The sequence below is a fragment of the Temnothorax longispinosus genome, chromosome 4 (assembly GCF_030848805.1).
Source record: "Temnothorax longispinosus isolate EJ_2023e chromosome 4, Tlon_JGU_v1, whole genome shotgun sequence".
In the NCBI taxonomy this organism is placed as follows: Eukaryota; Metazoa; Arthropoda; class Insecta; order Hymenoptera; family Formicidae; genus Temnothorax; species Temnothorax longispinosus.
Genome location: NC_092361.1, coordinates 17,159,939 through 17,174,674, shown reverse-complemented (window position 1 = coordinate 17,174,674; position 14,736 = coordinate 17,159,939). Strand labels below are relative to the sequence as shown.

General features: G+C 30.2%; 2 protein-coding genes and 1 long non-coding RNA gene across 5 annotated transcripts in view; 1 reads left to right on the top strand and 2 right to left on the bottom strand.

Moving 5' to 3' along the window:
- LOC139812403 (uncharacterized) overlaps positions 1 to 14,736 on the top strand; it is a 339,231-nt gene that overhangs the window by 322,778 nt on the left and 1,717 nt on the right. The window lies entirely within an intron of this gene.
- Positions 865 to 5,279, bottom strand: LOC139812402 (uncharacterized). The gene is made up of 7 exons (XM_071777193.1): positions 4,336 to 5,279; positions 3,519 to 3,787; positions 3,135 to 3,311; positions 2,704 to 2,953; positions 2,045 to 2,113; positions 1,726 to 1,815; positions 865 to 1,169 (listed from the first exon to the last, which is right to left on the bottom strand). Exons 1-7 carry the CDS (start codon positions 4,618 to 4,620, stop codon positions 1,107 to 1,109), a joined length of 1,203 nt encoding a protein of 400 aa, XP_071633294.1. The 5' UTR covers positions 4,621 to 5,279; the 3' UTR covers positions 865 to 1,106.
- Positions 5,426 to 13,293, bottom strand: LOC139812396 (glycerol kinase 5). Of its 3 annotated transcripts, XM_071777179.1 has the most exons (14): positions 12,787 to 12,833; positions 10,956 to 11,049; positions 10,380 to 10,425; positions 9,835 to 9,934; positions 9,579 to 9,738; positions 9,271 to 9,385; positions 8,631 to 8,824; positions 8,354 to 8,480; positions 8,163 to 8,267; positions 7,788 to 7,882; positions 7,229 to 7,392; positions 6,867 to 7,000; positions 6,594 to 6,729; positions 5,426 to 6,197 (listed from the first exon to the last, which is right to left on the bottom strand). In XM_071777179.1, exons 3-14 carry the CDS (start codon positions 10,402 to 10,404, stop codon positions 6,179 to 6,181), a joined length of 1,374 nt encoding a protein of 457 aa, XP_071633280.1. In that variant the 5' UTR covers positions 10,405 to 10,425; positions 10,956 to 11,049; positions 12,787 to 12,833; the 3' UTR covers positions 5,426 to 6,178. The 3 variants fall into 3 exon arrangements, with proteins under 3 accessions (XP_071633280.1, XP_071633279.1, XP_071633281.1); XM_071777178.1 differs by lacking the exon at positions 10,380 to 10,425 and having other exon boundaries at positions 12,787 to 13,293; XM_071777180.1 differs by lacking the exons at positions 10,956 to 11,049; positions 12,787 to 12,833 and adding an exon at positions 10,696 to 10,907.

Here is a 14,736-nt window from a genome sequence, read left to right as displayed (position 1 = left end):
ATCTCACAATTAATGTATAAAACACAATTAATATATAAAAGGCACTCAAGCGAAATCTCCAATAATTGAGAGGATATCTGAAAAAATTCCGAAACCAAGAATAAAAGTGACTAAGACCCAGTTCCACAAATATCGGTTAACTTTTAACCTTAGGTTAACTCACTTTTTGTCTCTAACGCCCCCCTTAGGTTAACTCATTTTTTGTCTTTTTCTGACGTCCCCCTTAGAAAGAGACGAAGAATGAGTAAATCTAAGATTAAAAGTTAAAATCGACGTTTGTGAAACTGGGCCTAAAGAGAGAAGACTTAGAGCTTTCTCTATAGTTTCAACCATCGCAACTGTTTCAACCATCGCAACTGTTGCAACTACATGTACTAACTATTGAATCCTAAGTTGAAAGTCACGTAATATGCAGAAGGCACATTCATCACGATGATGAGATAATATTTGATTAGATCAACTCATTATAATGTCGTTAAATCATTAAGCGATAGCATACATATACGTGATTAGGACTTAGGAGAATCAATATTTCTACAAAGTATTAATAATTTTTATACTGTATTGTAACACATAACGTATATATGTGTAATGTATAACGTATGTATAATGTGTGTGATGTGTATATATGTATGTGTAATATGTATATATGTATAAACAAATTTTCTCTCTAACTTATATTATATTTATAAAAAGTTGATTTCTTATCTAATTAATAATTTACATTACTTGGAAATAAATATCATATTATTCGCTAATATATTATTATACCGCTTGCCTATATCTATATGTACTATTGCAATTTGATTTATTCAAAATAGCATTATAGAAGAGAGTAAAATTATTGGAGAAATAAATTTAACAAAATTTTACTAATTAAGTTTGTATAACGTTAAAAAATGTTTTAATTAAATTAATGTCTAAACACTCTAATACATTTGAAAAATTTTAAATCTTTATAAAATACATGACATTTATAAAGAATAGTAATTTAAGTGAGCTCTTATTTTTTAAACTTCTTCGTAAACTCCTGTTTCTTGGAATAGCAGTATTAATAGAAGATTGTTTATCTATAATATGTTTGAATTTTCATCTTACATGTCATCTTACGTTATGGGTGTATTTATTTGTATTAGAATAACAACATACGTCGTGACCGTGGCAAAGAACTGAAAAAAATACACTATATGTATGTACGATATCTTTGATATTTTCATTCTAAAAAATCTTGCGATTATATTAAATAATATCCCATACAGTACATTTGTCCAAAAGCGACATAAGAGTCTTTTAGACATCTTTTAGACGTCTTACTAAAAGATGGCTAAAAGACATCGAAAAGACATCTCATGTCTCGATTTTGGACATGGTGCTGTTTGGGATAGCTATACACTTTAATTTTTTTAACATATAGAGGAGAGTGGAGTAACTGTGAACACGGAATAAATGCGAATACTATTGTAGAGTATATTAGAGTAATTGTGATATTCTTGCACTTCTCGTATTCGTACCACTGAGCGTATATCGGCGGACTATATTGCTGGGTGCGAGAAGTGGGAGAATATCATTACTCTAATATACTACAATAGTAATCATTCGTGTTTATTCCGTGTATTCGCAGTTACTCCACTCTTCCCTAACAATTAAAAACATTATTATTGAGAATAAATAAATAACTTAATCTTATTTAAATAATTAAGTTAAACAAATAAGTAAATAACATACCTTGCCAGTAAGACAATTATTAATTGAAAAAAAACCAGCAGCGGTAAAATTTAATGAATTAAGCACTAGCTGCTGTGTAAATTGATGGATCTGCGAATACATTTGCATTTCTTATTATATACGCAAACACATACTTAAATATATGCATTATTCATGTTATATACATAAACAATACGTTGAATTTATAGACAAAGTTGCAATTTATATCTTAAATAAATTAATCGTCGTGTATAAATAAAAATTAATGTTTTATGTTACGCAGGAAGAGATCTAATTTTGCAGATTGACATAATTATCAATAATACATGAATAGATTTACCTCTTCTCTCATATCATCATCGATAGAAGACCCTTCAAAAGATTGTATAATTTCGCCAGTTTTACATGCCTGAAATAAACATTAATGCATATAATGCGTTGACATAAAATTAGGATTAAATCGCACGATATATGTGCAATGCATGTCGTATATTCATATATAAAAATGGAAACCGTTATATCCACACATATAAATACTAAAAGACACATTCATGAGTATAATTTATACAATTTATATATACAATCCCTGCTGAAAAACTGTCACAGAATTTTCCAATTTTTTAAGCAAATAAACATGTTTTTCAGAAAGCTCAGACAAAATAGTAATGAAATATTTCAAATTTTTCTTGCCAATACATCTTTGTAAAACTCTAAATATAAATATAAGAAAATTCGCGCCATTTATCAGAAATTTTCATACAAATACTGAAATATGCCGAAAATTCCCATCCAATTATTCCTGAAAATATTTTGGAAAAAATCAGAAATTTTTAGAAAATTTCTCAGAAAATATAAGAATTATTTTCACCAGGGATAACTAAATTTTGTAATATTTCTAATTTAAACTTGTTATGTTTAACTGTAAATAACTAATTTTTAAATATTACATATAATTGCATACGTATATTATTTTTATTACCAGAAAATAATGTTTTATACCTCGGTTGATACATTCGTACAAAGCCAATTTATTAACATAATTTTAAATGAATAAATGCATGCCGATAGTGCCATGCCAATAATCTGTTCCTTGTTGACAGTCACGCTTAAATGGCCAGAAAATGCACCATATACACAGTAAGTAGTCGATGTTACTATCGCAAAGTGGACTGCCAATTCGAGCGGAAGTTGCAGACAATAAGCATGATTAATTTTTCGTCCTATTCTCGTAATTTCCAAATGTAAATGTCTTTAATAGAAAAATATTAATTAGTAGTGTTTATTAAAGTAATATTAAAATCTTTTAAATACACGATTATACATATATTAATTATAATTATAGGATCTTTCTAATGTTTGGTTGTTATATCATATTAATAGAAATTTTATAATAGAAGCAAGAATTATATACAATATACTATTGATCTTACCTTAGCGTTTGAATGAGATGCATTATCTTCTCTTTGTTGTTTTTATAGTTGGCCATGACAAATGCAATAGACGTATTATCGTGCCGATTATAAATCTTGAAGGCATTTGATTCATTTGCACAAAGCACTATATCGTTGATTAGAGTATTTGTCTTCTGAAATTTTGCTTGAACACATCTGCCGCATTTCAATCTTAATCAGTACTCAAATGCGTAAACAGAGACATGTTATATGTTTACTTGTCCATTACAAATAATTTAAAGAGATATTATAATTGACAAATATCTTAGAAATAAAAAAAATCGTAATAATTCCAGTTCTTTGGTCAAGCTTTTCACGAGATATTGTTATTGTTTTTACTTTTTTAACAAAAGTATTACTTGCCTGATAAACGAAGCGAGGGTGAGATCCACTACAGAATTTATAACAATCGGAAAACATATGCATATGGTGCAATAAAGGAGAGCCCAGTAATCATCATTGTCGCGATACAGCCATGCTACATGTATGATTATTAATGTTATTGCGTTTACTACCCAGAGAGCCGTAAGACAGAGAATATTGCGGAAGGTTTTCTGATATTCGGATTTTATGCCCAATGCTTCTAAAGTGTTGTCCGCTATACTATTCCTCTTAATTATGTTATTCATATTCTTCAAATATCAAAATGTATTAATAGATTAGTAAATTTGATTAATAATATTTATTCGAAGACACGAAGGACGAAGGGGGTTCTTTTTTTTAATGAAAACTTTTTTTATTGAAGAAAAACGAAAAATTAAGAGCCCGAATAATTGCGTTTTTCCTTAAAACGGCCGCCATTTTGTCAAAAATTATTTTTTTTTTAAATCCTTCGTTCACGAACAAGATATATTCATATACTAACAGAATCTTTTTGGTTTTTTTATTTCAGATGATTTGGCTTGGAGTTATCGTGGTCACCGCACGATACCTCTGAAAAATCAGGAGTGGCCGTAACTTCCTTAATTTGCAATATTTTTCAACAAAAAAAATTCTGAATGTTGTTCAATATATGTACTTTTGATGTCAACTTTTTGTTGTAAGAAAAAATAAATTGACTTTCTTATAAAAATCCCCAAAAATCATGCACTTCTAACTAGGCATGACCCCTTAATGTAATCTTTCTACCACTTTTGTTTACCAATTCTGCACTAATTCTACGTAAAATGTTATTACGTACCTCTGTTTTCGACCAGAATAGAATTATGGCCAAGACGGCAGCTAAGATGTTAAATGCTATGACAAAATAAAATATCATAAGTTCTCGAATGAGAATTTTTTGGAAAATGTGAATTATCTTGTAAACCACAACGAAATATCCTGTCAACATTGAGATGACGTAGAAAGCACTTAGATAATATCGTGGACGATTTATGGGTATTTCGAATATACCCATGCAACATATACAATTGAGCCATATAATAGGCATAACCGCTTGCTTCAAATTTTTCACACCCGACATCATCTTGAACCATTCACTGTCAACCTAGATAGACTAATCTATTTGATTAACAAGTACATATTTATATTAAATAATGTTACGATTAATATTTTATATAAATAAGCTTACGTTATGTTTTTTTTTTAATTTTAATGCAGTTGAACGCGATTTCTTCGTTGAAACGATAAATCGTATAAACAATAGATCTTAGTTATCCGAAATAGGCACTGACAGTCGCTGTTTAATTGCGAGACTGACCGAATTTTCATACAGTGCGGAAAGAGAACGCGTTACACTTGTCTGACTTGTCTGTAAGGACTAAATTGTGACCTGGACGGGATACTATATAGTCCCGTGTGTTATTTTTATTGAACCCTACAGCTGATGAGCAACTAATATTGCTGATAAGCACGATCTCGCGTGCTAGAGGGATACATCACCGCCAGTCTGCGTAGGTCATACACTTTTACTTATTACACGTGTTTCACGCCCCTAGTGTATATTTTACAACACTTTACTTATTAACTGTAGCTTGCTTGACTTTTCCGCTACTGAAAAACATGTTTAACCAGCAGTAAAAATAATTAGACTCTAGGATCATCTCAGTCTTGACATTTTATAATATTATTTCTGATAATATCTATGATATTTCTGTTGTACATGTTTTATCCTTGATTTTAATTAAGTGAAGTACAAATGTAGAACTTTATTATTACTTTTTGAGCTGTACGCATGAAAATTCTATTGATTGTATATGTGCACGCTGTACAAATATAAGTTGAATAACATAATAACGAAAAGCAATATAAATTGGCTACGTGCAAAAAGATTGATTGTATTCTTTACTTTATTATCTAGAAAATATAATTTGATCGTTGTTTGTATAAAAAAAAGTTATACATATATTCGTATAATGTATTTCTGTTTAATTAATTTAAATGATTAAGTATCATGTTGTGTTTCACAAAGGAAAGGGATCTTATCTGAGGACGTACTTTTAGCTTAAACATAGTGAGAACTTTAATGAAATTGCATTACGCAAATAAACACGATATGTTTGTATATTATCGTAGATATCATCTGAAACTGGATGATTATGGCTTTTATCTTAATTGAGAATTACGTTGAAAGTCTATACAACTGTACGATATGATATGATATGATACAGAAAAAAGAATATTAATAATGGAATTTTCACGTTTTGCAGTAAAAAAAACTGTTTTCTATTAATTGTGTTCTTTTATATAATTGTTTTAATCTCTAACACTAATCGACCGATCAGCTGATCAACTAATTGAATGATACAAATGTATATGTGTGGCGATCGTGACGCAGAGAAATGTGGTTTAATGAGCTGAAAAGGTCTGAGTTTATATAAATCCGACCAATAATCGTCAGTTTTTGTTCGATCGCGACACTTTCGGATGAAGGTATCTTGTCATGTGAATCTCTTTACTTTATATTTAAAGAGGAAACCGGTCCTTCAGATTGGGAATTGGGCAGTGAAAGTTGAGCTGACAACAGCTACTCCCAGAAAACAAAACTTGTTTCGTAACGTACAGTTACGAGAACTTCAGGGAGATTAAGGCCTACATTGAGCACTGTAGTGCCGAGAAAGAAAAAGAGAAAGACAAATGTATATGTATATACATATGTATAGAGGAAAGTCCCCTATTATGAGATATTAGGCTCCTAATATGCGATAGCGAGGTTTCTGCTAAACTAGTAGGTTCTATCTGTTGGTTTCATCATTCACTTATTGCCCTTAGAGTAAAACCTATTTAATGGAAAATTCATTATTCGATCGTGCGTGCACTCGCCTACTACAGTTTTTAATTCTGCACATAAACTTTCGGCAATCACGCAAAATAAATGTGGTATCTCATAATAGGGGACTTTCCTCTCTATATATAGTATACTTTTTTATATTATCAAAAATTTCTAATTAACATGTAACTATCAAAAAAATGTTCTTATTGTGAAGTAATTATTAGTACCAATTTTTAAAACGCTCCACAACGCGTTTCCATTGGGTCAGCGCATATTGATAAGATAATCGCGATTCTTCGTTTGGCTTGAATATCCTGTCGGTTTGACGAAGTTCTAACAATTCTTCTCTATTCTTCCATAATCCTGAAATTAAATAGTGCATTATTCCATGTTCACGGATTCTGGAATATTCTGTATATGAAAAAATTAGATTTCTAATAGTTTTTAAATTATAAAATGTAAAATATAAACAAACTATAATAAATAAGAGTTTTTTGTACCACATTGTAAACCAGCCAAGAAAGCTACACCTAAGATGGACATCTCGACAGACACCGGACGTTCTACTTCCAACCCCGTCGAATCAGCTAACGATTGCATAACAAAATCATTTTTGGAAACTCCACCGTCAATCCTAAAAAATAACGAAATATTAATATGAACCAATACAATGTTATATATGTATGTACAAATATGATTATTGTGCGTAAAAAATAGCAGAAATCAGAAATTGATAGTAGAACCAAAAGCATTTCTTTCTCTTTCATAATATTATAATAAATTTTTTATAATTATTAACTGTGTAGATCACGAAATATGGATTTTTAAGCATATTATAATATTATCGTATAATTCTTATTACTTTATTCTTTGATACGTGAAAGAAGTTTCCTTGCATAAACATTCGTGAAGTAGCTGTATCCTAAAAACAAGACTTTCCAGTAAAGATCGAATAATATGCTCTTTCCTTGTGGTGGGCTTCAATCCAAAGAAACCAGTTGCGGCTGTATAATCATTTACAGGTGCCTGAAACAATAAGTGACGCGTAGTATAGTGAGACATTTTTCGGATGCATTATCAATTTTTATTTTAATTTTGTTTTTTAGTACCCACATCCTTCAATGTTCTTTTTTTCTGAATCTTATATAGTAAATACAAAGAATATTTCTTGAATGTTTAGTTTAAAAGAAAGTGGAAATAATTTTTATATTTTGCATATATTTTATTATTAAAAAATAGAGTACATATAATTTCTTGTATCTTTTATTTTTATAGACATAATAAAGCTAAGAAAGTTTTAGAATAATTTTCTTAATTTGATTATAAAAACGTTTACCTCTTTGTGTTAAAGAAATAATTTTATAATAATTTTATATATAAATTGATACAAAAAATGTAATTTTTACTGTAACAAAACATACTTGCAATCCGCTGAATGCCGGAACGAAATATACTCCATCGGTGTCATTGACTGAGTTTGCTGCATCGGATGTTTCCGAAATATTGTCTATAAGTCCTGTAACAATCATAGTTAAAAATCAATACTAATAATCAATAATAATCATGTATAGAGTTTCTCCTAAAAAAAAAATATTATTTTTAGCTTTAAAAAGTTATAGATATGTACGTTATATGGAATAAGCATTCATATAAATTACATTATGTTATATAATAATAGTATTTTTGTATATGAGATATTTTACTCTGGCCTATAAATAAATTTATAAATTTGATATGCGTATAATATTATATGATATTATAGATTTTATAATAATCACGAAGAACTAATAAATTACCTATTGATTTAGTCCATTCTATTAATATACCGGTGTCGCTTGAAGATCCTTCTGCAATATATATTAATTCTTTGCCGATTCGCCATCCGACGACTGGATAAAGTCCTATAAATAATTTTTCAATTTGTTTTATTATATATTTAAAACTATAGTAAATACATTGTTCTTGTAATATAAATTTGAAGGACTACCAGCAACGGATGCGTGAGGTTGTTGTCCTGTGTTAACATTCACGAAAGTGCCAGTTCCCATAGTAATCTTGAGATCGCCGGGCTTAAAACATCCTGAACCAAATAAAGATGCTGCTTGGTCGGCCATCTAATTTTACCAAGATATTATTAGGATTAAAGAACTTATTAACTTTAAAATTGACTCATGAGTATATAGTGTATATGCTCAAAATTAACTTTGATAAACAATTGTTGTATGTATTGATCATTAAATTAAACAAAGATTTGGATTACTTACGGAGCAACAAATTGGAATTTCAGCTCCGAATATGTTTTCGGGCGTAACTCCGAAATTTCCTGCTGTATCAACCACTTCTGGAAAAATACTTCGTGGCAGTTTTAAAATGCTTAACGCCCAGTCGGCCCATTCCATTGTAAATGGGTCGAAAATGCCAGTAGCTGAAGCACTTGAAACATCCATTATATGCCTTCCTGTAATAAACCAACTGTTAATCAGCTGTAATATGAGCGATAACGGATTAACATTATTATTGTTATTTTTATTTTAAGAAAATATAATGTTACATATGAAGTTTAAATCTTTATACACTAAGAAAAAAAAGTTGTTAACTTGACTAAATATTTTCAACTGATTATTATTTTTTGTAATTGAAATATTTAAGTATTTGAGTCAAATTACGTCATGCTAAATTTAAAATATGTCGTATTTAATATTTAAATACATAAATATTTTAATTAAAAAATAATAATCAGTTGAAAATATTTAGTCAAATTAACAACTTTTCTTTCTCAGTGTAAAAGAAATATTAGTTACAACTTTTATGAGAGATAGATTGTGTGTGTGTGTGTGTGTGTGTGAGAGAGAATTTTAGGGTACTACATTAAATCTAAAAGCGAAACGTAAAATATTGTTATACCTGTTAATTTATATAAGAGCCAGCAATCCACACCTCCGAACGCCACCTCTTCATTGTACGCAGCTTCTCGGAGATTCGGTATATTCTGGAGAGCCCACACTAATTTTAAAGTGACCTATAATGAATCAAAGCGAAGTAAATTAAGATCCCAAACTAGCAATAATTATTCGTAAAAGCTTGAAAAAAATCTAAAAATTTTGTTGCAAAATTATGCTATTAATAGTCTAAATTTGATAAAATACGATGATTTAACATGATCGAGATCAAGAACAATCAAGACAAAGTATTGACTGGTAAAGCATTTCAACCTGCATGTTCATAAATTTCAGCACGCTGCCAGCCAGAAATCGTTTTTTTCTTGTAAATGTGTACAAGATACTCGCGCCCATTCTTAAACCTTTCATCGTTATTGATCGGTTCCATTCCTCGACTAAGGTGGCTGCACGTTGATCCTTCCATGTTATAAACCTGAAACAACAATCGTAATCTTAATCATGAAATTTTGTTCAAACCGAAATATCTTCATCGAAAACTCCGTTATTGTGTTTTTTGTGGTATTCTTACTTGTGATAGTATTTTCCACTTTTTATGTTCCAAGTAATAAAACTAGCGCGTTGCGATGAAATTCCAACGCAAGCAATATTCTTCGGGTCGATCTCGCCATCTGCAATCATAAATAAAGTATTGATCTAGGTAATCAACGCTATGAACGAAAAATAAGTTCCGAGATAACATAGAAAACAAACTAAATATATAAAGGATATATCAGTCGATCGGGTACGGTGGTATTCGAAGCTCTAAGGCTATCTCTATTTCTTCTTCATATCTTTTTTTTTACATTTCTCTTTGTGAACAAGGATGATAAACCAAATATGACATAGCTAAATATTTGGAATATGAGATACCCTCAGAAAGATACATGAATTCTTACTTAAGAAAGAAAAAGAAAAAGCACTCTGTTAGTAGGCTAGGTCATATCGATATGTAAAGTAAAGATTTTTGTTTGATTAAAAGAGATATGCGACTTGAGTGAGGATGAAAAAATCTGAAAATATAAATTTAATTGAAACAAAATTATATATGAATAACAAGCATTTATTATTTCTTACTTTTGATGCATCCGATTGGCGTCATCTCGGTTTACGGTGAACATATCTAGATAACAGATCGAAATACAGAAATGAGGTTTGCCACACTTTCGACGGGTAGCCAAAGATTCAACTCAGCCAACGCTGATCTTACTCGAAGAATGAAAATTCATCAGTCTTATTTATTACTCTTATTCGTGAATTAATTAGTGAGCAGAAAAAAATTTAAGATGCTGCTTTTTATAAGTTTCCCAATTTATATAATTAATTGATTATTAGATCAATCGCGGCTCAAATTGAAGCTTCATGTGTCGACTGAAAATGCGTGAAACCAAACTTTTCTGCGTTCATCCATTCCAGATTATGAATCGTGGAGTTCGAGAAGATCCGTGCATCTCTCAAAAAACAATTGATACATTCTAAATTTTTATGTATGTACACCTGTTTTCGTTCGTCACATCCTATTAGAAGGAGAAATAGATGTCGCAGGACAGATATGTGCACATGATATTTTGTTTATTACTATTAAGAAATGATTAAGAAAGAGTTTATTAAATTAACAGTCCGCATCAAAAGATGATGCTATTGGTAACTTACGGTCTAACGTATTCTTGATTACTTTTATTATAATTCCCCATAGTTGATCGGGATCTATCTCCACGAAGCCAGGCTCTGGATAGATCAGATTTATCTAAATTTGAAAAAGTAAAGTTTTATTTTTATATATTTTTATTTTATTTTTTGTTTCATAATAACTTTGAAGTTCCAGCTTAACATTTGTTTTTACGTTCTTTTGAAGGAAAATATGAAGAAAAAGTTTTAAATTAAATTAATAAGTTTTAAATTAAATATTTTAATTATTAACTCTTGGATTATAAATATATTCTATTATTTTATAAAATAATGAAGCATTTCGTAAGGAGTTTGAGAAAGAAGATAATAAAGAAAAAAGGTGGACTATCAATCTGCTTAGAAAACAAAATTGATTTTTAAAATGCATTATCGATTTTTAAATGCATTATAAATATAAACAAAAAATTATTGCAAATAATATAAATACAAAATAATAATAAATACAAAATGTTAGTAATAAGAAGACTTAACAAATATGTTGATGCGAATTATATCAAATATAATATAATATTATAATTTTTTTTTTATGAGCTAAAGTATGTATATTGCCACGGAATTATTTTTATAATGTGTGTGCAATTGATTATTTACGTATGCAGATTGCTGAAAATTATTTTTTTTTTTATTTTTTAATAATAATGTTTATTTGCAAATTGCTATATTAGCTGCTCGAATAATTATGATTATATACAGATCTGGAAAGTTCTGCGATTGTGAAATAGAAAGTATTCTCAGTGGTAATGGCCTTCATACTACTACTCTGAGATGTTCTATAGTATAGTTCTGTTATATCTGACTTTATTAATCCTTGCAGATCGAAGAAGCACCTTTACACTGCAGTAATAACTGCATGAATTGTATGACCTTGAAAGCACTTTAATTTTCCTTTCGCTTCTTTCTGTATCTACAATGTTGGATAATACTTTGTGCGCTTCTCGAGGGAAACTGTAATCAGTTTACTTTAAAAAGAATATATCTTTTCTGTGGCGGTACATGTGCATTTTTCATAAATCTATTTATACTTGGCATAAAATGTTATCATGTTTCAAGGTAATTCAGAGATAAATAGCAAGACTGTACCGCTTGGAATTACAGAGATAATATTCTTTTTCTGTTTCTAACAGGAAATAAATTCTGTTCAGGTAATGAATAAGTATTACGTCATTGCACAGATATTCATTACAAATTCATCGAAAAAGACATCGTTATTGCTCCGCAGTTAAAAAAAAGTTGCTATTCATTTATTACGCGACGTATGCAAAACGTCGTATATATGCATAACAACGTACAAAAACCGAGATTAAAATTAAGAGAGATAAAAATAACCAACTACATTTATTCATTTCTTATTTCGCAAATTACAGAAAAGCATAAATATGTCATGTTAGTATTAATTTCAATTTATTATAATTTTATTTCAGCGCATTTTATTAGAACAATAAAATAGTCTTTTACTAACTTTCTAATAATGCGAAATACAACATTTTACGGAAATATATTATATCAGAGAATAACGGTGAGAGAAAGAGAAAGAGAGAACAACAAATCTATATAATAATAATGATGTCAGATATACTGGTGATATCGAATTTTTTCAGTGATATCTTCTGGATCTTTTTTTCTTATCTTTCTTAATCTCTCGTAGGATTAAAAAATTGTATACATTACTATAATTAGCTTCAATTTTATTCACCATACGAAATATTTAAATTACATACTCAAATACAAATACAATTACAAATTCCAATTCCATTATCATCCGAGTTTTTTATATAAGGAATTAATCGCAACAAACCTTTTCCGTCGAAGAAGCTACCGTGATCGCCTTCTCATTCAGGATGTGAAAACGCACCGTAGTGGTGCCAACATCGAGTGCCGCGACGTATCTCATGATAATGTTCCTTTTCAGCAGATTCAAAAATTCCACTTTGATTTAAGACGAATGTTTTATCCACGTATTCACGCATTCACACTCAATCCGGTTGTGATCTTGAACTGTTGGATCGCGACGCCTAGTACCGACTGGTATCGATTAATATTCTCTATGCAGCTCTTACCTCGAATGTCATACAACAACAAGAAGGAGAACGTTATACACGCGACGAGAAAAAAAAAGATTAATGAGTCGGCCAGCAGCAATCAACTAGAATCGAAGTACACGTTAAAGCACGTTCGCTTATCGTGACTCGACCGCGTTTTCACACATGGCTTGGTAGGAAGTTTTATCGGGACTATATGCTGCGTCATATAATGAAGCGATGAACTCCCGGCTCGTTTCTCGCCGGCAGCATGGAACGAGTGGGGCACGTTGCAGATTATCGGAACGAGTGTACCGCGTCGGGTCTTCTAGATTATGGCTGAAACACGCTGCTTAGGCCTGTTCTACAACGCGTCGTACGTCGCTGTCGAGTGTCGGAACGCAGCCGATGGTCCAATGAGAGAATTTCTTTTTCGAAAACGAATTCTCCTCATTGAACCATACGTTCCGACAACTGATTGTATTAGAACAGGATACGTATTGTGGAACTTTTCGGAATAGATTCCGATGGGAATTGTTTCCGAAAAATTTCATAATACGTGCCCAGGCCTATCGCTAAAGTCGCTTCATTCATTCTCCGTCACGCGAATTTAATCGATGGTCGGACTATCAAAGGTCACAGTTACTGCGGCTGTAGCGTTCACTATGGTCGCGATCAATGGGTCTGTTTTCTATTGCTGCGTTTATCTTTTTTACTCCACATTGGAAGGAAAAAGATTAACTCTGAACTAGTGCAGCCAGTTCAGCAATAGAAAACAAACCCATTGTATCACTAGAAGAATTTTGTAATTCCAGAACATTTGAAAACATTTCTTCTAAAAACTTTATTTTATAATATTCTTACAACGTAATAATGATTTTATATTGACCAATCTGAAATTTAGGAAGCATAATCATCATCTATAGTCATGGACTGGTTAAACATTTTGGATACGATGCAATCTTTGTTTTTAGTTTTTTTATTAAGTAATAAAATCTCATTCTAAAATTAATTTCCAATCCAAGATTAATTTATCTTTAAAGATATAAGCTTTAAAGACGAATGCTACAAACTTGCAAATTAAATCAAATTAAATATCAAGGGAAATATGAGAACCTGTGATATTTTATACAGTGGCAGCTGTTAACGTTTTAAAAATAATGTCTACAGTGATCAGTTTAATTCACCGTTTGATTACTTAATCTTTAATTGTCACATGTCCGTTATTCCGAGAAATACAAGATGACATTACATGAAATGATATTATTATATGTTACGAGCACGCTATCAAGAGACACGGCAGTGTCTCGCGCCAATATAATTGACATGACAAGTTTACTTCTTGTATGAGCGAAATTGAAGAAAATTTGAAGATTGTATCTGTTTTTTAATAAGACGCTTTTGATTAATATAAAAAAATGTTATCTTTATTATTTTTTTATCATATACTGTACATGTATTAAAACCAGTATATATTAAGATAACGAAGGCATTATACTTTATATTTAATAGATGATAAAATAATGAAATAGATAATTATTATCAAGCGACGTGATAGCGTCACAAAATCAAGTATAAATAAATAGAGCAACCATGTGACTACGTCATAGCATAAACATCGAGACGTTATTTTAAGCTTATTATTCTTTATGTGAATGTCAAAGTTTTCAAATAAAATATATTAAGCCTTATATCCACGATGCTAAAAATCGGTCTAAGATTTTGGA

Bases quoted from the DNA above. Each gene is read 5' to 3' on its own strand.
- LOC139812402 (XM_071777193.1), bottom strand. From the start codon at position 4,620: ATGATGTCGGGTGTGAAAAATTTGAAGCAAGCGGTTATGCCTATTATA. The intron at 2,954-3,134 runs GTAAGATCAATA...TTTCTATTAAAG, and splicing joins CATCTCATTCAAACGCTAAG to ACATTTACATTTGGAAATTA. The intron at 1,816-2,044 runs GTAAATCTATTC...ATGTATTCGCAG, and splicing joins ATGATGATATGAGAGAAGAG to ATCCATCAATTTACACAGCA.
- LOC139812396 (XM_071777178.1), bottom strand. From the start codon at position 12,882: ATGAGATACGTCGCGGCACTCGATGTTGGCACCACTACGGTGCGTTTT. The intron at 8,268-8,353 runs GTAGTCCTTCAA...AATTATTTATAG, and splicing joins ACCTCACGCATCCGTTGCTG to GACTTTATCCAGTCGTCGGA. The intron at 6,730-6,866 runs GTACAAAAAACT...ATTTAATTTCAG, and splicing joins CTTGGCTGGTTTACAATGTG to GATTATGGAAGAATAGAGAA.